The sequence below is a fragment of the Accipiter gentilis genome, chromosome 10, assembly GCF_929443795.1.
Source record: "Accipiter gentilis chromosome 10, bAccGen1.1, whole genome shotgun sequence".
NCBI classification, from domain to species: domain Eukaryota; kingdom Metazoa; phylum Chordata; class Aves; order Accipitriformes; family Accipitridae; genus Astur; species Astur gentilis.
The window spans coordinates 33883405-33905498 of record NC_064889.1 but is presented as its reverse complement, the minus strand read 5'-3'; the positions used below and the strand labels follow the sequence as shown (position 1 = coordinate 33905498).

The 22094-nt window shown below is 49.2% G+C and overlaps 1 protein-coding gene across 13 annotated transcripts in view; it reads right to left on the bottom strand.

Moving 5' to 3' along the window:
* CACNA1G (calcium voltage-gated channel subunit alpha1 G) overlaps window positions 1-22094 on the bottom strand; it is a 152413-nt gene that overhangs the window by 60988 nt on the left and 69331 nt on the right. For all 13 annotated transcript variants that reach the window (XM_049812054.1, XM_049812055.1, XM_049812063.1 and 10 more), the window contains exons 11-14: window positions 8883-9034; window positions 8164-8349; window positions 6889-7003; window positions 6023-6178 (exon numbers count right to left, since the gene is read on the bottom strand). In XM_049812054.1, coding sequence (XP_049668011.1) covers window positions 6023-6178; window positions 6889-7003; window positions 8164-8349; window positions 8883-9034 — 609 coding nt within the window. The remainder of the gene's footprint in view (window positions 1-6022; window positions 6179-6888; window positions 7004-8163; window positions 8350-8882; window positions 9035-22094) is intronic.

Genomic DNA, 22094 nt, shown 5'->3' with positions numbered 1-22094 from the left:
CCAGCGCTGCGGAGGTTTGGTGCTCGGGTACGTGTTAGTCGTAAAAACCCAGAGGGGCCCCAGCATGGGACTGGAGGAGGAGATGGCATCCGACACAGGGTTCAGCGCCCTGCGCCTCTTTGTTCGGCAAAACCCCAGAGGGATGAGCCCTAGTACTCCCCTATGGGGTCACGAAACAGTTAAGGGGATTTTTTCCAGGCAGACTGGACACTCTCAGACACATGTTTTTAAGGCATAGGAGAGTGTGATGTGAAGTGTTGGCTCAAAAATTCCCCTCCTGAGGATCCAGGACTTCTGTGCTATTCAGGAAAGCTCATCCTGCAGGACGCAGACTGGGAAGGTCAGGAATGCACCTTGCAAAGGGGAGCAGTAAAGTCAGGCTGGCCTGAACTTCGCTGGAGTCAAAACTGTGTCTCCGTATGAACAGGGGCTCCAGCTGGCTCCAGGTATGCTCCCAGCAAAGGCTCCCGGCTCAGCCCATCAGTAGGCCTGCCAGGAATTACTCATTCTCCCTAATGGGTTATTAAAAAGGAATAAATAACAGGGAGAATTTTTTATGATTTGTATTCCTGGAGTGCTCTTTAACAGCCCAAAGGAAAGTTTTAGGGTGCACAACGAGCTGTGTGCCGAGATGGAAAAGCAGAGCTATGTGGGGACCTCCCACCCGCCTCCCCAGCACCAAACCCCACGTCTGGAGGGCAGAAAGCATCCCCTCCGAAACACCACGTGCCAGACTCAGTACGGTGCAGGCAAGCATCTCGCAGCCGGGGCTGCTGCCCGTTACCTGTTCTTGCACTCCCAGTTTGCCTTTCTGGATAGAAAAGGGGTTATGAGAGAACAGGGAGTTAAAAACCTTTTGGGAAACGAGGGTATGTCAGGATGGACCATACGGTACAACGGCTAAAGCAGCCTGTACCGAAGAGGACTGACACACTGGGATACGACGGGAAAAGGCTTTTGTGCCAAGGGAAAAGCCAGACTTCTCGGAAAGGACAGAAAGGAAAGGGAGCAGTAAAGAGAAAGATGAGGTTGGCAGAAGAGTAAGGTTTGGGACGTGCTGCACTCTGGAGATCCACGGTTTCCTCAGACCTGAACGGGACCATTTCGCACCCTGACCAGCTCTGCAACGCAGCATCGCGCCAACAGTCCCAGCAGCCTGGCCAACCTTTCTGGGACACGCCACAGACGCCGTCCTACCCCATCCTGCCGAGCATGGGGCTCCCCACACACGTGTCCACAAACAGGCTTGATTCCAGGTCCCTTCGCTCCCGGGCACCCTCCTGCGCCTGCATGGTGGAGGGAGCGCTCGGCGGGCATGCTCAGCAATCAGCATCGCCGTCTGCAGCCCTAGGGAGATCCCTGGGATGCGACAGCCCTGTGGGGAGTCTTCCCGATGGCAGGCATCCAGAAAGAGGTCGGGTAAGAGCCAGGGCTGGAGCCACATCAGCTGCCCTGAAGCACCCACCTTAATTTACCTGGCTGCCCCAGAGAAGGAAGGGACTTAAAATCAAGGCTGACTCGACAATGAGGACAACAAAAAGGAAAGAAAAAAACCCCAAAACACCCCCAAAACACCCAAAAAAAACCCCAAAAGAACAACAGCTACTACAATGAGAACAGCACCACGGCGTGTGACCAGGCACCACGAGAGAGACAACCACGGTGGGCGGTGGGATGTGCTGTGTACGTACCCCCGACGAGTCGACAGGCAGCTGAATACAGCTTAACTGCCCACTCGCGTCTTCTCGCTTGGAGATCTCCTGAAGGAGAAACGGGGGGGAGGGGGGGGGAAGGAGGGAGGAGGAAGGGGAAGGGGAGTTCAATTTTCACAGTTTCAACAGCAGGACTGAATGGGGAATCAAAAAACACACAAGGCAGGGAAGGAGAGGGGAGGGGGAGAAGGGCAGCGTGCAGCCGCGATGGAGAGCCGGGCTGGGGCACCCACTCCACTCGGCGCAGGGAAGGGGTGGAAGATCTCAGATGGAGAGAAGCCCTTCGAAGGGACCAGCCTTACCTTTAAATTAAGTGTTTTGAACAGAGCTTGCTTCAGCTCCTCAGTGATAATTGTGCTAACGAAACACCAGCTAATTATTGAAAACATTATTATATATCTTTTTTTTTTTTTTTTTTGCAGCTGCATAATAGGATCTTTATTTATTACGCCTTCATTAAGCGGCAGAGGAGTCCTTTAATGAATGTTTGATTAACACAGTATCAGTCCTCTTACGGCCAGGTGAAATACCTCATTTCAGGAAAGCCACCAGAATCTGCCGTGAGTTCAGATCCCTCCCTCACCCCCATTAGTGGAGATACCGGTTTAAATCAGCCGGGTTCCCAAACACGGCAGGGGGACACAGCATCTCTTCACAGCACCAGAAGACAGTCTTTCCCTACCCACTTGGAAAGCACATGTCATTTTTCACCTCATTGTGTTTCCCCTTCCTCAGGGGTGGCTCTCCCAACGCTCCTCGGCACATCTCGGCAGCGCGGCAGTGCCTGGTCCCGTCCCGCGGGGCTGTGGGAGGTTACGCGCTGTGGGAGGAGGGCACAGGTTGTCCCACCGGCTTAAGTTCTTGCCTACAGGGCGGATGATCTTTCCTCCAGTTGCTACATGGGATGCAAAACTCATCCCACTCTAGGCCGGGATGAAGAGTTTAAGACCGATCAGCTCTGGGATCTGGACGTTTGGACAACGGTGTCTTGCTAGCGATGTAATGGACACTTAATTTAAAGTCTTTGGTTGCAACAGAGAGACACGGAAAAGCCATCAAAAGAGAAAACACGGAAACACTTTTCCTTCACAAGGAAAATCCCACTGAAACCGATAGGAATGCACAAGGTAAAGGATGCAAGAAAAACATCATCCAAAATCCCTACTGTGGGAGAAGGGACTGTTCTCTCTGGCTAAAGCCCAGAAGAAGTCCAAGTCCTTATTTCTCCAAGGATGCTACATCCAGAGAGCACGTAATGTCCTACAGAGGAAAGGATGGAGGGGCTGGAGGACCTGGGGTGCCAGGGAGGGAGGGGGGTACAAAGGAGGGGAAGGAACAAACCCACCAGTGAGGACAGCCAGGGACAAGGGGACACGAAACCGGGAGGATTACCAATGGAAGAATACATTTTGGAGATATAATATTATTAGGGAGTCCCTCAGGAGAGGAACTTTATGCCTGACAAAAAGGAGTCATTGGTTGCTTCAGAGAGAAGTCCCCAGGGCAGGAACCTGAGAGGTCAGGCAGCAATTTCAAATTAGCAGCTCGATCAAACGGAGTCCCCCGCTCACCTTCCCCGCACCAATGCCAGGCTCGAGTTAAATCGGAGAACACGCAGTCAAAAATAACCATGTTGCATAAAGTCCTGCGTGCACCTCTTGCAAGAGAAAAGCAGGTTACCAAATAAAAAGAAAGAAGAAAAAAAAAAGAAAAAAGAAACTCAACCCTGCAAAATATATTGCTCCATATTTAAAGTTTGGAACAGGTCCTTTTTGTTTCTCCACTGCTTATATACATCTGCTGCCTAGCAACTGGGGCTGCAAAGCCATGCACTAAAATTAACGAGGTGCTTGCAGATTGAGGAAAGGCACTCAAGGACCAGGGAGATAAAGGCAGCAGCCCCAGGATTGTGTTTCAGCCCAGAAATCTGAAGGAGAATGAAAAAAAAAAACCCAACACCAAAAACCAAACCCAAAAAAACAACTCAGAAGAAGGGTCATGTGCAATCACAGGAGGGAGACGCTGGGGTTTGTTTACAGTGAGAGATGATCTCTCTATTAATTCTGCTTAGAAGATCCTTTGTGTGCTGGCTAGCAAAAGCCAGAATGAGATCTGTTTGCAAAGCTACACACCAGCAAAGCTGAATAAACAGAAACCGGCAAGGCCAGACCTGGCTCCTGACCTCCAGCAGACATTTGCTCCGCGTCTGCTGAGGGAAACTTGGGTTGAGCCGAAGGATCTCTTGATCCCATTGCAATTTATCGGAAGAATGTGGAGAACTCAGAATAACAATGATGTGGAAAGAAGATTATTATTAAAATGCCATCATCAAAGCCTGAGATACAAAATAGCACTGTAATCGGAGTCACAAGTTATAGAAATCAGGTGCGAGTTCATTGAAATTGCCGTGGTTGGGCAGAATTGGCCAGAGAGGGTTTGATCTTTGGAGCCTGCCCTGGATCCTGGTCCCTGCACTCGCCTCTCAACGCCGGCATGAGCATCACTGGCTTCAGGCTGCGTCAGTGCTTTCCTCAATCAGAAGTTGCTCCCCGATTTACACTGCACTTAAAGCACATTTGCAGCTTATATGGAAATCCTGGAGCTGGCTTGGACCTGCCTGGCGCTGCCCTGGCCGAGAAGCCGGGATGGGGCAGCCCTGCTGCAAAAACCAGCGGAAAGCAAACCTGGAGGTGCTGCAGGCAGTTCCCCTGACTCCAGGGAAGACTTACCCTGAAGGACGTGGTTATTGGAAGAAAACTGCAGTGCATTAAGCCAGGGCACGAATTTACGGGGAGTTACGCCATAGTACCAGCTGGCCGCAAAGCGAGCGCAGGATAAATGCTGCCCAGGGAAAGAGGTGCACAGCGGCTGGGTGTGCGGGAGCGTGCCGGCGGGTGAGCACGGGGATGCTCTAGCATGAAAAACCAGGCTGAGCCAAGGACCAGAGGTGTCAGCCTCCCTTGAGGACCAGGGGTTGGAAAAGCGGCTGCTGCATTTAAAGGCTGCATCCTTTTCTCTAAGAAGCGGGTGCAGCAGGTGATCTCCCACTTCGGCGACCTTCAGAGAATCAATTTGCTAGACTGAACAGACAAAGGTTTGGTTTCGAAGCCGTCATCACAAGCAGACAAGGAGCTTTTTACCTCTTCTTGCTTGGGCAAGGGAACATTGTACTATTCGGGAGAACCTGGCAGTAACCTTCCCGTCGGCTGAATGGCAGGGGGGATTTACAGACAGAAACAGCTACAACAATAACAATTAAAAAAGAAAAGCACCAACATGGAGAGGCATGATACAAAAAATAAAAAAATATTTCTTCTTGCTATCTCCTGGTACAAGTCCGTTAATTTAACTCTAAACTGTGCTCCAAAAATAATGATAATAAAACCAGTTCTGTGCATAGCTGTTCATAGGCTGGTAGGATATTATGATACACAAGCAACAAATCTTAAATAATATTTAGTCACCCCAGAACGCTTATAAAAATCAGAGATAGTGTGTAAAAGCACAGCCTATACAAGCAGATCCCAGTGAGCAGTTTTAGGTTACATTTCTCTCTCCAACCCCCTGGGCAGGGTGTAAAGGTCCTCTCCCCTTACTGATGTTCTTGGACAGTCGGACAATTTTGGCAGAGAGCAGGTGGGCATCACAGGTCCCCCCCCAACTCTGGGGACAAGGTGACATGCTCGCTCGCTCTGAGTTGGACAGTTGGGAAGGCAGTAGGATGAAAAAAAAAAAAGTTGAGTTCAAACCTAAGTGCCCCCCTGCCCTTCCATGAAAGCTTCCAGCAATCCAGGGTGTCTCACGGGAGTTCCCAGCCCGAGGAAGCAGATGGCAGAAACCAGAAATCATGTACTTTAAAATGTGCAGAGCATTGCAGGAAGAGCTCCGTGAACGCATACCATCAAAAAAGATAATCGTGTCACTAATCTCTTACCAGCCTGCACAAGTTTTCAGGAGGGGTTTTTAATCTGGCTGACAAACACGGTGAGAACTGTTTCAAAGACACTGTCATAGCAGCGATCCCATCCGCAGTGCCTGACTCACTGCTGAATTCCCACTCCTGCATTAATGCTAACAATGCTTTTCATTTAAGCCCTTCATTTAGAGGGCTTGCTGTATTAAATTGCACCGTGGCTAAGAAAAAGAAGAAAGAAAAAAAAAAAAAAGGAAAGAAAACCTAGTATTTTCCTGCACTTTTTTCATGTACCACTCTTGTAAATGTATTTCTGACCATCTCAGAAATCAATTTCCAGGATCTGGAGGCCCTGAAACTTTAGAAGAAAGCAAAGGCATGAGCATGAGGACATTACCTCCGTCTGGAAACCCTCTACCAGGATGGCCACCAGCAGGTTAAAGAGAACATAATTCCCAAACGTCATGAGAGCGATGAAGTAGAGAGCAGCCCAGGAGGAGGTTGATGCCATGCCATTGTAGAGGACCTTGTTCCAGTCTTCCTGGGTCAAAATCTGCAGAGGAAGAGTATCAGGAAAATGGAGATCCCGGAGAATTGTATGCTGTTTTGCCCAAGCCAGGCTGGGTACCTGTGCTCTGGATGGGCCAAATGAGCATCCCGCTTTTGGGGTATCCACCGTAGCTATAACCACAGGAGGATAAATCTGGCCAAAGCCATCTTCTGAACCAGAGAGACAGGACCAAAGCGACCGTGACTCACATGCTACCGGTAAGGACCCTGCCCCAACTTCCACCCGCACCAAGGATGCATTCATCTGTAAGGGAGTGCAATGTTGCATGGGTCAGACCTTTCCTTTGGTCGGCCAGAAGAGCTAAAAGTCCTTCGTAGATCCCACAGTTACAGAGCTCAGAGCTGCTAGAACAAAAAACTGCACACATTAATTATGGGCTTAAACCAGATTGTGTTCTTTGTCAAAATATCACTGCAAATGGTCCTGATCTCCTCCTCTCTATCTCCACCCTCTGCAGGCACTTTCACCCACCCAGCCCATACTCTGCAAATCCAAGAGCCTCCTGCCTTAGCAGCCCCTCCTCATTAGCTTTCTGATTTACTCTGAAAAACGGTCTGAAAACCCCTGTGGTTTGGGGTCCTCTCCCTTCCACGGCAAGGACCATCACTAAGCGCTGTCAGAAGCTTTGGAAAACAACCCCAGCCCTCGCAGGCCCCAAACGCACATGAGTTGTGGCATTTTCCATTTTGTACCTGGAAAACAGTGACAATGGCCCAGAGCAAGGAGTCGAAGTTCTTCCTGTCGGGCAGCGTGTCGCCGTCTCGCTCCGAGGCAAATTTACAGCCAAAGAGGTGCATCCCCAGGATGCTGCATGGGAGGGAAAGCAGGGGCTCAACAAGGGGGCCACAGTACAAACCAGTAACCATACAGCAGGGCTGACTGTCTCCTGATTTCACCTGGGCAATTCTTTTTATTCTTTTTTGTTTTTTTTTTAAAAAAGATGCAGCATTCGTTCACTGAAAAACATGCCTCAAGATCATGCAAACCAGTTGTGAATTTGGGTCAAATCTGTCAAAAAGTTTCAACCAAAAAGTATGCCCGCTCCTTATTTTTCTTCTGCTTTGGTGCTTTGGGTTTTTTTAAGTCAAAACATTGTGTTTCAACATTTCCTAAACAAAATGTTTTGACTTTCTGTTTTGCAATGACACATTTTCAGCAAAATATGCTTCAATTGAATTAGGAAGACAAAAAGGGTTCTGTGAAATGCCTGAATGAGACATATCAGGGGACCCGAAACAGCTTTTTCAATTTTGACAAGAAAACAGAATACCTTTCATTTTAGATTGATACTAAAAGAATAATTCGGTTTTCCCTGCTCTTGGCCAGTAACCTGAATATTTAAATTATTTACAGCTCTAGTGAGCATCATGTCTGCAAATGATGGGTTTGGAGTGAAACATCTCACTGGGAGAAGGGACGTTATTCCACAGAAGAGACTGGCTTTCTTCAGCCTTCCCAGTGCCTGGATTTCTAGAACACCAGAGTTGGCTGTTACAAGGAGACAGGCTTTTCTCAAAATCTAGACGAAAATCCAAAAATTCAGTTCTACACCAAGCCTATTTCTAACATTTCCACTTCTCTGAAGAAGAGGCCGTGCAAGAGCACAAGCACCACCACGGCTGACTTTATTTTAGGAACATCGCCCTCTCCTTGGCAATATTTTTAGCACCAGGCTTTCTGCTAGTCCGTAAGTAATGGGACTGCTGTCTTGGGGTGATATCAAGGAATCATCCAGCTGAAAGATTCTCCTTGTAAATCATCTTGCAAAGACAGATGTCTCGTTTGGCGAGAGTTAAGAGAATTTAGTCAGGGCAGCAAGCCACTGCCAGCGCTGGCCAGGGATGCTGTTCCTGGGACCATTTGGCTCGGCCACGTCCCAGTATGGACTCTTACATCTCCTCACCTCGCCATGGGATCCCGTCTAAAAACCCAGAGCAAGCTCAGAACGGGCCATGGGAAGCGCTCACCTGAAGATGAAGATGAAGAGCATCAGCAACATGCAGAACGTGGCCACGTTGTCCATGGTCTTCATGAGGACTACGAGCTGGCGCTGGAGGGCTGGCATGAAGCGGACCAGCTTCAAAACTCGCATGAGCCGAAAGGTCCGCAGGACCGAGAGCCCCCCGCCTTGCTGGCCCACTATCTCCCACACGCTGAGGGAGAAGAAGAGATCATTGCAGGATGAGAAGACAAAGCCCAACGCAAAGGCACGGAGGACAGGAAGCAAAGGGAGGGTGAAATTCAGAGAGAAGAGGGATGGAAAGCGGGCAGAGACGCATTGTCAATGCCCCCAGTGAGCTGGACTCCATCCAGGCTTGCAAAGAGCAGAGCCCCACTAGAGTGTCAAAAACATGCCTGCAAATCAGTGGCTGCAGCTGCAGGGGCAATTATAGCCTTTGCACATGCCAAAAAAGCAGAGCTGCTTAATCGGGCACTGTTTGTACCATTTGGATCCTAGAGTTTCCCAGGACATCAGGACTGATAGCTTTCTGCTTGGGCCTCTCTCTAAAATGACCATAAAATAACCCCAAGATATGTATTAGCAGTCGTGTCTAAGTGCGTTAATTTACAGCAGAGAAGCATAAAGTGTCACAGGAAGGTATTTATGCCCGCTCTCCATTACTTGCTGTTTAATTAAACAGCTAAATGAGGGGAAACACACATAAAGAAAGCTCTAGGTTTGTACCTAATCACCACGATGATCCCATCAAAGATGTTGTATGGATTCTTAATGTAGCCAAAAGGACCGTAAACAAGGACTTTCAACAGCATCTCCAGGGCAAAGAGGCTTGTGAAGACTATGTTGCTGATCTCCAGGGCGTTTGTAAGCTCCTCCGGCTGGGGAAAGAGGAAGAAGAAAGGGAGACAGTAAGCAGTACGGCTCTGTATCCAAAATTACACCTGGAAATACGACAAGCCCAAATACTGCAGGTGTAGAAATACCGGTGCTACTGGTGTAGTGAGAAAACAGCAATAGCTCACTCAAAGCCCAGGAGAGAGAAGAAAAATACTATCAGAGTATTTAAGGTTTATATCTCCGTTGTAAATTGAGCAGGTAAATCCAGACATGGACTTCACGTTAATCGCAGCTTTAGTACCACCTCAGGAGGTTTACGTAAAAGTGGTGTGGACTGAGTCTTAACGCTTTCGCATCCTCCAAACCAAGTCACCTTATGCAGAAGGGAAAGTCGGACTGTTTTCTCACGTAAATATCCTTTTAGGGCCTGTCTTTTTATTTAGTATCTCATCAAAAGATTTAAGCTAAGATTTTTCAAAAGCAGAGATTTGGGGTGATATAAGTGGAATGGCTCAAAACCCCTTATTATCAGGAGGCCTCAAATACTGCTACTGAGGAAGGGCCCGATCCTGGCATTCCAGGCTGGCAATCTAAAAACAGAGGTATGAAAAAGCCTTAACAAACAGACTTCCAGTAATCTTAGACCTGAATTAATATCTTTCATGTTTTTTCTAGCATATTTCACAGAGGGTTCCCAACAATGCCTGCAGACACCCAGTGCTGCGCTTTTCCCGACGGGTGGGCGTGCATTGTTGGAAAACATATGGCAGAAGACAAAAACCGGTGGCGTAGTCTGTTTAGGATCAGTCAGTGGCAAAGACAGGAGCAGAATCTGCAGTACCAGGCCCCTTCTCCCCATTTAACCCCAATACACGGCCACAACTGCGTGTTTCTACTTAAAAGCTTCATTAAAATCAGGAGCCGACGTCCTGCTGGCAGATGGCCACGGGGTCGCGTCAACAACGCCAAGGTGCCCCATAGGGCAGTGGGCTGGCACAGTTCACTAAACACCTTACGCACACCGGGTGCTGGATTCCTCTTAGGGGTAGTTTGGCACTTAACTCAGATATTTTTCTAAATCTGCACATGTAACGACCCACGGCTTTCAATGCCTGAACACTGTGGTGTGTTATGGCCAGATGTGCAAGTTCACCCCAGCTACACCACAAGCAGAAGCCAATGTGCAACACACGCTGTTGACTACTCCCATCGCTTACACAAAACACCTTCACAGTTGGCCAAAATCTTCCTACAACAGTCCAGGAGCTGCCGTGCCACCGCACATGCTGTGTCACAAGCTGTAGGGTTTGACATGAAGTGACCCAACTCCAACCCAACACCCATGGGAGCCAGGAGAGGGGATGGCTCAGGGGCAGGGTCAATGCTTGATCGACTGCATTTCAGAGCCCCAAAAAACTACAGCGACCAAAGGCTTCGCAGATATATGCTGGCAAATAAACAGATAATCCATGCGGGCATTCAACTCTTTCTTTCTCAGGGTTGAAGTCTCCAGGCACAGCTGGCCAAGCCCTTGCAGCTCAGGTTCCTCCAACCCAGCGCAATGGTAGACGGGGACCCAAATTGGTCTGATGTTATCTCAGCCTGGTAGTGTAATCCCTGGGGACTTGCACTGATGCCAGTGGGACCTTGTGATGACACAGCAATGGTCACAGGATAGCAAAGGGGGAAACAGCAGCATTGAAAAGAAAAAGTAATTAATAAAGAAGGAAAAAAAGGAGGTGTTGAACACTTGCTATACCTCAAACATCCTCACTGAGGAACAGATCCCTTGGCTAGAGTTTGCCAAACACACCGGACATACAGTCCAAATCACCTCCTCGCTGATCTAGAGCTAAAATATGAATGCTCCAGCGCCTGATATTAAACAGAGCCCTGGTTTAAAATCATATACTTATGGGAACACTCAGACACAAAGTAATAAATAGGCTGAGAACTTATATGTCAAGCTGCACCTCAGGACACTTTCAAATATCTGAAAGTCTACATTAGTCAGAAAAAAAATGCCAACTCATTCATGAGTGTCCCAGCGCCAAGGCAGGCTGTGCTGTTATCATTACCGCAGCAATACTGCTGGAAACGAAATGTGTTCCTGGAAGCTCTCCTTCTCATCCATCAGCACCACTAAGATTTCCACCCTCTGTTCCCCCTCTGTGACCACACTGCCAAATCTAACCGGCCCCGCAGGCGCAACCCAGTTAAGTCCCTTGATGCGCGAGCAGCGCCCAGCATCTCCCGCAGCCGCGGCATCCCTTCCCCGCGGGGGCCGACATGGAAAATCCAACCAGCCCCAGCAGGGGTGTCATGTTAATAGTGTGGATTAATAAAACTTTGCACTTCGCGAGCACCTTCTGATCGAAGATGTTATTGGGATGCGTAAATCCGGGTGGGAGGCGCTGGCAGGGCACAGCCGGGTGATGTGGGGAGCAGTGCTTACACTGCAACTTTTCCAGGACCCCCAGCACCCACTGGAAGGGCCGTGACCCCCCCAAGCCCATGAAACATCCCTCCCAGCCCACCCAGCTCATGAGAGCCCCAAATACCCCAGGGACCTGTGTGGGAGGGCTATGGGGCAGCCCGTGCAGCAGGGTGACGCTCAGCACCCGCAGCAACACCAGATCCATCCATCTCCCCCTGCTTCGTCCCGAAAAAGCTGCCTGGCCCCCCACTCCTCCTCCACACACTCTCTTCCACTTCCCTTGCAAGAAAAGGTTTTTAATATCTGAGACATTAGTGCCCATAATAAAAATGAAGAGTGAGATCTCCTGAACCAGAGGTGAAAATTAATATCCAAACCCCTAAGATTAATGGCCAAAACGGATTGAAAGAGGAAAGGAAAACTTCCCTTTCACCCAGCCAGGAGAAGAGGAGGGTCTCCAGGGCAGCCTGGAGCTCTGCCAGGGGAGGGCGAGGAGAGCATCTGCTGGAAGCACACAGCAACCAGACCCGGCTGAAATCAAGGAGTTATTTCGCTTTGGGAAATAACGCATTCCTAAATAGTTGAGACTGGGCAACGCAAATTACTCGGAGGATTTTTGCAGCCCTGTCTCCCTCAAGCCCCTCACTCCCACTTAGGGGGGGGGGGTGTCCCAGAGCAGCCCATGAGCCCCCCGCAACAGCTCTGCATCCCTTTCAGGGGACACATGGCTGGAGCCAGTCCATGGGGCACCTGCCCAGACCCCTGCCGCCAGCACCGCCGGGAATTACTTATAAAAATAGAGATAGGCTGAGATTGTGATCCTGCCCAAGGGGATCACAGCCAGACAGCGGGGATTCAAACACTTCTGAGAACACCAGCTATGGGATTTCCATACAGCCATAGATGGATATAGATAATAAGACTGTTTATAAGATGCTTCTGCTCTAGAGAAATCACAAACACATCTGAGACCTCTTTCCTTAGACATCATTACAATACAGCAGGAAAGTGGCTTTTCTCTCCCACGGGAATTGAAATCGTCATCCCATCCCAAACAGGAATGCAGAGTTTCAGAATTGGCAAACTGGAACACTTTGTGCGCAAAATTTTGAAAGCTCTCCCCTCCATTTCAGTCCCTATTCCCTTATCCATTTGCTCTGTACTGTAAATCAACTAAAATTAAAAGACATAAATAAAAGTCAGCTTCAAGAACACAGAACTTTTTGTTCCCCAACTGTTCAAATTGACATTTCAAACATCTCAGACAATGTATTTCATTTTTTCTTTTTAAGCCAGTTCACTGAAACAGCTCCCCTCCCGCAAACAGCTTCGAGTTTGATAAACTGCCATTTTCTGACAATAACTGTCTAATCAAAACAATATTGACCAGCTCTAGACATAAGGTACCTGGGAGAGTCACTGACTCTCTGGCACACAACCAGCTCCACGGGTCCTCGCCGGGTGTAGAGAAAAAGAGCCAGTAAAAAGCAGCTTTCCCTTCCAAGGGCCACAACACAGCAGCCAGGGGAGGTAGCATCTTTCCTGTGACTAAAGGACACATTTAGAAGACAAACTGCTCCAGGACTCCCCTGAAAAGGGCATTTCGTGGAGAAGCAGAGCCTGGGGCTTCTCTGCAATACAAAACCTCCTGCCCACCACCCCAACTACAACACATCTGCCACAGCCTCAGCTTCTCCATTAAAAGAAGAGCCTGCTAATTCTCTCATCAGTAGCAGCAGTGACTAATTAAAAGGAAAGCATCCTATGATTAAGCGAGCAACACCCAGAAAGAGCGAGATACAAGTGCGATTCAGCTGCGGCACGAAACACCAGCTCTTCCGATGAGTCTCTGGTAAACACTGAATTTTGTTTCCAGGACACCTCGCCTTGCTGGACATACAGACACAGCGTCCTGGATAAATCATTCCCTGTTAGCTCTCTGTTTGTGTAGTGTCGATTTGTTGATGTACCAAAGAGCACATTGACAAGCTCTGGCAGCACATAAAATAGGAGCAGACAGCACAGCATCTCTCATAAACACCACGCGGCAAACGAAGGCGGCAGGGAGGAGGCGAGCCACGGGCGCCTGCCCAGACGTAACCCAGCCTGGCAGGGTGCAAACCGTGGCGGCGAGGAGGGGATGCTCCCTGCACCCTGCCTGGAGGTTTCGGGCAGGGCTGCCTGGCACCAAGCAGGGCGCTGCCGGGGTGGGGACAGGAGGAGGCAAGGGAAGATGTCCCCAGGTACTCAGTGTTGCCTCGAGGGGTATCTCAGAGCTGGACCATCGCTTTGTCCTTTTTTCAGCATTCAGAAATAGGCTGTAATGTGTTTCTTCCTTTTTTTTTTTTTTTTTTTTTCTTTTCTTTTATTTTAAACTGAGTAGAAGCTCAGGAGTGAGGTTTCTGATGGCAGAAGGGACTTGCTCCATTTCCATCTGGGCGTGAGATGGTGGCACACGCTACTCCTTCTTGTGCATGGGGCTCAAAGGTGTCTGCTGGGCAAGTATAGCTGCAGGCAACAAGTGGGGAATAGGTGAGGACAGGGCTGGGGTCATTAGAAGCGCAAGCCCCGGGGGCTGCGTTCCCCAATTCCTGAAAGACAAGCCCTGCCGTGTGATGAAGCACAACCAAGTGCCCTGGCAGATGGTGCACAGAGCTTACATGGCTCCTACTCCTCCCTTCCTCCAGCCATGACCCATATAAGGCACAGGCATGGCACAGGCTCTTCATCATCATCATCATCAGACCTGCACCCAGCGCCACGGGCATGTCTGGCATAGATCCATCCGCTCCCATCTCCCCCTTGCCCAGGCAGCGAGCTCCAGACTGCGGCCAAGCCTGGTCTTGCCCAGCCCCTGCCCCTGGGGATGTCAGCACAAAAGAGCAGAAGCACCCCAGGGTCTTTCCTCTCTATCTTGCTAACAATAAAATAAAATAGAAAAAACACTCTGTCTTGCCACAGCACGGAGGGAGGGATGGGGTGACCGGCCAGGAGGCAGATCTCTCCTGATCCCGAGGGCTCTGCTTCTGCGAGCAGATCCAGAAGACCATGAAAACTTCTAACCCATTCAAACGGCTGCAGAATAAAACCCTTCTGAAATCATTACCATGGCAACTAAGGCAAAATAACACAGAAAGAAAATACCGACCTCAGCTATTTCACAGGAAACACCAACAACATTTTACTGACTCATCATTTGCAGATTTTTTTATATATATACATAAGAAAAAAATCAAATGGGTCACACAAAGACACGATTTTCAACCTGACACCACTCCGTTAAGAACTTCTCCACCTTCCGCATGGGTGCAGTCATGCACCAGGTCTGCCTTGAAACAGGAGCCAGACCATGAGTCCTGGGGCAAAATGCAAGAAATTCTGAAGAACGGAAGCAGCTATTAATTAACAAAATGAGATGCCCTTTTTTTGGCCTCTCCCATGCCTGATTCCCCATCATTTACAGCTCGTAGCTGTGTCCTCAGTCAACCAACAAGCCTTCTCCATGCCCTGCCCTCATCACACCCACATTATTCCCCCTGCCTCAGTGCACCTGCTGAGCCACGGCCATCCGAAAAACCATTTTGGTTCCCTTCGGTAAATACAGCTCCTCTTAGCGCCAGGGCCGCTTGCTACTTTATAAATAGAAACTCAATCCACGCATATTTCCAGCAATGACATTCGTTGTCTTTGGGGCTCCTTAAAAGGCATTGGGCTTTAGCTATTGTCCTGGGTCCAGCAGCACAAACCTGAGCCATGCTTAATCGGAGCCCGATAGGCTTTCTCTACTCATCCTTTGCCAATTGGTTAAAGAAAACAATTCAGAAAGTAGCAGGATTGCAGCAGTTTTTGCTCTGCTCCTCCTGGGGCTGGAGACACAGAAAGGGCAGCACGCTCGCTGCTCGGTGGGCTGGAGGAGGACTGCTGGGAAGTTCAGGATTTATAGGCATTTATTAAAAGGAAACGACAAGTGAACAAGTCCGGTTTCATCCCATCACCGCATGGCAAAGGAGGATTTTGTTATGGGCTGAATGGAGGCTGAGTATTTCATGCCACGGCAAGTAATGCTGTAAGAAAGGGAGGAAAGCAGCTTTTATTTCGGAGAAATCGGAGCTGCCTGCACAGGAGGGACTCCCCTTCCACCAGCACTGCTAATCTCCTCACCTTCCACCCGTTCTTCCCCGTTCTGATTAACCAATGTCCCTTCCCACCCCACGCCTGCAGAAGGAAGGAGCTGAGTCCCATGGACATGGCACCTTCTAGTGCAAGACCTTCCTCTCCACCACATCCTTGTTGAGCAACCATGGCCAACAACCGAGTTCCCCGGCCCCGACTGCCCGTACGGGGCCATGTCCCCAAGCACCTCTGCCTCCTGCCCCGCTGGAGCCCAGGCTGCAGATGAAGGGATGAGCCCCGAGCATGATGGAGAACCTCATCAACCCACCCTGAAGGGACCTGCCATGAACTATCCCTGCCCAGGACCATAAAGAGGACCTGCAGACCATGCTCTCCTTCCCCGGGCCCTGGGGCTGGGCTCTCTTTACCGCTCTCAGGAGGCACAGCAGATATTCTTGCCTGAACTCCTTATCTCTCTCAGCTTGAGATTTCTGGATGAATATTATCCCAGAAAATGCAAGAAAAACATGAACTGGCTCATCCCTCTGCCCAGGTTTCGAAGGAGCTTAAGCTGAACAAAAGCTGCATTTCCACTTGGTCACACCTTGTAAGTACTTGAGATTTAAAGCCCTCTATTTCTAGTTAATCTAAACCAAGTTTGAAACTTATCTCCCCATTAGTACTTGAGAAGGTACCAGGGGGAGGGAGGAAATAAAAAAAGAGAAAGAAAAAGGCTGTCTCTGTATGGCTCCTGCACAGTTCTGCTGAACCTGGGTTTCTGATGCTGGTAACACTAACTCTAATGCTGACAGACGTCCATGGGGGAAAAGCCGGTCGTTTCCTAACATCAGCAAAAAAACAATTATAACAAAGAGCTGAAATCCAGCAGAGACGAGGGAAAAAGCGCTCGGCTCCTGTCCTTGCTCCTGCTGGGGGCTGAGCAGGGTGGGAAGGGGCTCTGCGAGGACACGGGTGGCAGCAGGGGAGCGTCATGGGCACCAACAGCATCGGGACCAACCTCTACCAGGAGAATTGGGGAAAAAATAAACTGACCCCTGGGAAATCACCAACAATCAGCAGTCAGGAGCGCTTACAGACGAAAGATTTGCTGGTGCAAGCTGAGGATGCTCCAGAAGCTCTAGCTGAGTTTGCTGGCTCCCACCCGAGGGGAACAACCACAAAAATCAAAGAAGAAGAAAAGAGAAACGCCCGGCTATCTGCAGAGAGCAGCAATTTTTCATCCATGTGGGGACGAAGCGAGTTTCGAAAGCACACATCATTTTCCCATTTCACTGAGTCAGAGTCTCTTCCCAATGCTGCCTGAGCAGAGATAACACGAGGGTATGGATGGCAGCTGAAACAACAGCTGTAATGATAGGATCTAAGGCAGCCCGAGTATTTCCAGCCTCTGAACTAAATTAACAGGAAAGGATTGACACTTATGGCTCCCCATCCAGGGAGCTGAAGAAAACTTTAGTAGATGTCAAGGAATCCACATAGGCTCATCCCTAAAGCACGCACAGAACTGAATTATCTGATAAAAAACTCATACACTTTCCAGCAGCATGAAATCTCATTTAATTTTCAAATCATTCAGTCTCCAGAACAAGGATAAAGTCTGCTTTATAGGCACAGACCATTTTTTTAATGACTATGAGGGCCGTGGCACCCCTGTATTTTGCATGGCACTCTGGAAGAGCTTCATGAGCAAGTCAATTAAAACACGGGAGTTCCTACAAGACCTCATAAACCCTTCAAATCACGGAGAAGCGGAAGAACCCCCGAGGTCCATAAAAAGAATTACCCCCGATAACAAACAGAGAGCTGGTTTTGAAGTCAGTGATCCTAGTGATTAACAGCTCTGATGACTTCCATTAGCATTGACTTGACTCTTCCAGTCTCCAACAACAACCTGTTAATAAGAGCAATTTCTGCTTAAGCAGGAGCTAATTGAATATAGCACGTGCAAATCTATAGGGCACCTCATTTTCCTGCCGTGGGAGTACCCTGAGTGGCTGTAGCGCTGAGAAATTAAGTTGACGCTAGCTACGAGCCCTGCATTGGGCAAAGCCAGCAGACACCGAGGGAGGGAAAGCCTCGCTGTGCTGCCAAAGCTTTGATCACTTGGCTAAGAGTAGCTGGCACAGGGCTGGAGAGATGTGTAATGGAGTTAAATAGAGACATGGGATACACACCAAAGTGGAAGCGGAGATATCTCTAAGAAAGAGAAGCTGGTGCTTGAGCGCAGGACCTTGCGCGCTCCCAGGAAGAGCCTGGGACGGACGGAGGTTGTCCGGGGAAAGCCTGTCTCATTCATTTAAGGGACGCATGCACATGCATAAGCGCCCTCCTGAATCAAAGCCCAATGAATCAGATTCATACGGGGAAGCATCAAATTAGAAATTCCACCACAGAGAAAAGTCGGGCTGTGCTATTAAGGCCACAGTTGGAGTAAAGCAGCAGGGTGCAGACATAAGGGGGTACAGCACTAGTTTTCATCAGTGTGGGATGCAGAGAGCCCCTGGTGCAGCACCAGCTGCCGCCTGGCTGTGGGATGGGTCTTTGAGTCTTTGCACTCGCAGGAAACAATTCAAGAGAAGTGCAAGAGATACCAAAAATGTTTTACAAAAAGAAGGATCCCCTTCCTTCCTGACCTGGAAGCCTGACACAAATCCACGCACATGAAAGAAGCCAAAATTTAGATGTCCTGGATCAACCTGACACGGAGCCACAGAGGTTGGAGGGGACACGGTGTTGCCCTCAACCACTCGATGCAGCCAGACAAGGGCGAGCAGGGCAGCACGCATCCTGCGAGCTGCAGCTCATCCCCAGATCCTCCACAGCTTCCTCGGGAGGCGAACGAGCGCTTGGCAAGATCTCATTTTGGCACATAGCGACGTCAAAGGAGCAGCCTCCCTACACCTGACAAATCTGCAGCTGCCCTCCACCACTCCTGCGGCCAGCAGCAAAATGTTCAGCTTGGCTTGAAACTGGCGGAGATTAGGATGCTCTCGACCACCAAGTCCTGGGAGTGAAGTGTTTCTGATCCCCAAAACACCCTTATTTCTTGAGGCAGTCTCACAAATGGATCCAGACCTGCTGCCCTCCAGCCTTCCTGGGACTTTGGACACCAGCGCAGATTCAAGCACCCCAAGACCTGGGGCACCAACCTGCCAAATTGCCGCTCTCCAGCTCCATTACACCACTTCTTCATGGAACAATCAGATTTTCCTCCCACATGGAGAAATCAATCAGTGGGTGTCATGACAGCTAATAATTTTCAGTTACCTTCTTCCCTGCATGCTGAATTCAGGCAGAAACAGAAGTACATGAATACCATTTGGGTGACTATTATAAATGCTTGAACCTGGAGCCTAATGGTTTCTCCATGCCGGCAGGTTTTCTAATGCTGCTGCCGTTACTGACCCTTCGCCTCCCCTCTCGATCGTCCTGGATACCTGAAAATTTCATGTCCTCTGATGCTGATTAGGAAGACTCCCATGTTCTCCAGCCTCGACTGTTTACATAAATAGACACATTAATGCATTTTGCCAGCAAGCTTTCCTTTGATGCTTTGGCACAGATGGTTGATATTTCCATGCCGCAGCAGCTATTAGATCGTAATGTTACCGGTGACAACTTTACATCATCTGTACCGAGTACACTCTGGGCCTCTGCAGCGGGATGCACTAGGAATTCAGCCTGAGATACTGCCATGAGCTTAGGCTGCTCCTGCCTTCTGCAGATGGAGTTTGCACACCTTGGTTCGTGGCACCGCTGCTTTGTGGATTCCTACAACACCTTGCTGTAGCTGGGGGTACTCCACCAGTTATCCTCCTGCTAGGGGAATGTCAGGCATCGCCTCTTCCCACTTCCTTGAAGAATTGCCCCCCATGGATGATGAGCTCTTCTCCTTGGGTGCTGTCCCAAAGAGTCATTCACCCCTGTCATCTCTCCAATTTGCTTTTAAGAATTGAAAAAAGGTTCTCTATAGGTCTGAACCAATCTCCCCTTCCTTCAGAGACACCAGAGTTTTGGACCACTCTAGATCCAAGTCCCCACAAGCTCCAGCCATGGATTTGAACCGACTGCAGCTTTGGGGAGGCCAGAGCAGGACTCTCCAGTCTCTTGTTATGTTAACAATGGCAAAACACCGCAGAGACGGCGGCTGAAATTCAAGTGCTATTTAAACAAATGAATATGTAGGGTATAGTTCATACAATGCGAGTTCAGACAAGGAAAATCGGAACAGCCAGGCAGCTCAATGCGAACCAGATTTTAAAAACAAAAACAAAACCCCAAAGCCCTTCCTCAAGGAAGCCCTTGCTGAATTCTTTCCCCTGCTGAGGAGTCCAACATCACGCCTTGTACTAAAGCCTTTGCATTTCACTCCAAGGAAGGACTTGGAGAAAAAAAAAAAAAAATAAAAAAAAATGGAGCACATTATGGAACACAGTCTGGCTTACAGCCAGGGCTGGGGGGAAAGCAGCATAGAAACCCTCTGGTTTAGCAGCACATTTTACTCCTGCTCTATGGCAGAACAAGCTTTTGCAAAGCCTTAGCCGTTTGAACCCGTAGCGCTGCAGAGTCTCAGCTTCCCTAAGGCGAATCAGTCAATTGGTTCAACAGTGTATTTAAAATCCCCGGAGTCTACCTTTAAATCACCTTTATATTCCTCTACCCAAAGCTAATAGTTTCTACCTGCATTTTGCTTCATCTCTGTAGAAAAACAAGCTATTTAGCAGTCACATTAATAATCCGCAGCAATCTGGTTGTCATTTCCCTGATGGAAAATTTCACACTGCTGCCCAGCAGCCGCGACGTGGTGAGTGCTATGTGCACCTCAAACCGCTCCGCTTTCCTCCCACTAAACCCAGCAGTCGTGAGAAAGGCAAGAGTCAGAGCTGGACGGGTGGGGAGGATGGGCAGAAAACGCAGAGTTGAGGCCGGTCAGGTGTACCTACGGCTCACGCACGTGCAGGAACCACGTGGAAGCAACCTGATGCTGAGTGAGAAAGTCAGCAAGCTCACGTCAGAAGGAGCTTAGAGGAAACCCAGCTCCTGAAGCCCCAGCCATACGATGGTGAAATATTAGTTGATGACGACTTTACAGTGGAAGGTGGTCTATGGAGAGGAGCTTCGGGATGGACGGGTCTAAGGTAGGAGATGAACTCCTGGGGACATGAACTACCTTTGCTATGTGCATCCAGCCCCCCTGGCCACGGGTGCTCAGTCTGCCCAGGTTGACTGATGGGTGAATGCAAACAAGCAGCAAGAGGTAGGGGCCAATGTTTTCAACATACTCCTAATTTCCACTCTTTTTGATGTGCCTTCAAAGAACCACTGCCATCCTAAATATCCCAGCCTGGCCTTCTCTCGTCGATGAGTCTGTTAAGCAAGTGACTGAAAGATTGTTTAAGTTTTCTAGGCATCTTCCATGGAGAAAAGCAGGTCCCTCCAGGATGCCTGTCCCAAGGTGAGATACAAAGGCTCCAGAGGAGCATACTTTTCTCTCCTGGCTACAACGAGGACTTTAGCTGACCAGCTCCCGTCTTGAAGTCCAGGATGCTCTGGTGGTCCCAGAGCTGCTGAATCCCACCCAGCACTGCTGGGGACAGATGGGAGGGCAGAAGCCTTCATCCTCCCAGAGTAACCACTAGCCCATCCTTCCTCTCACACAGTAGCTGCTAGCATGTCCCCTCCCCTCTGGCAAGGTGCTGGTAAACAACACGAGGCTTCTGACATGGCACCATAAAACATATCCTGAAAGTATTTTTCCTAATATAGCCTGGTGTGCCCAGGGTGGCCTCATGTGAAAAGCCCAAGAGGTAAATATTCATTAAATAAGCAGAGAGCTTAATATAGAAAGTCATGGAGTCAAGTACTCCTCAAGCCCCCTCACGTCTTTGCAAACATCAGCCAATGAAGATAAATTTGGCGCGGTTGATCACTTGCACTTTTAGGAAAGGCTTTTCTAAAAGAAAAAAAATCACGTTTCAGTGTTCATAATCTCTGTAGAAAGGCCTGGTCCAGCATTTCTCCCCCCTAATTCCTGCTCTCATAACTGTCAGATTATGAAACTGCAGACTATGAGCCTCTCGAGTTTACAGAAAAACACCTCTCTGCTCTGCCGCCACTTTGAGCAGATGAACTAATAAAAACAATCTCCGCTATTCACTCCAAATGCCTGGGAGAAAGGAATCTGGAACAGTAGTAGCTTCAAAATACCGTCAAAGAAAGCAACCACCCACAGCGTCTGGAGTCCCCCTACGCTTATCAGCTCCCTTCACCTTGTTACCCGAAAACCACCACAAAAATCTGCTTCTTCCCATCCAGCTGCCTGCAGGGATTCACTGCTGGCTGAGGCAGAGGCCGGCACCCCACTGCCCTATTTCTCCCAAGCCAAAAAATTAAGGAGCTGTGTTGCCCTTAGGGTGTTTGATGATGGGAGATTGCTCAGCCACCCATTCCCAGTGGGATGGTCCCCCCGGTATACGCACGGTAGGAGCCTACACCAGCATCTCCCAAAGATGCTCCTGATAAAGGGCAAC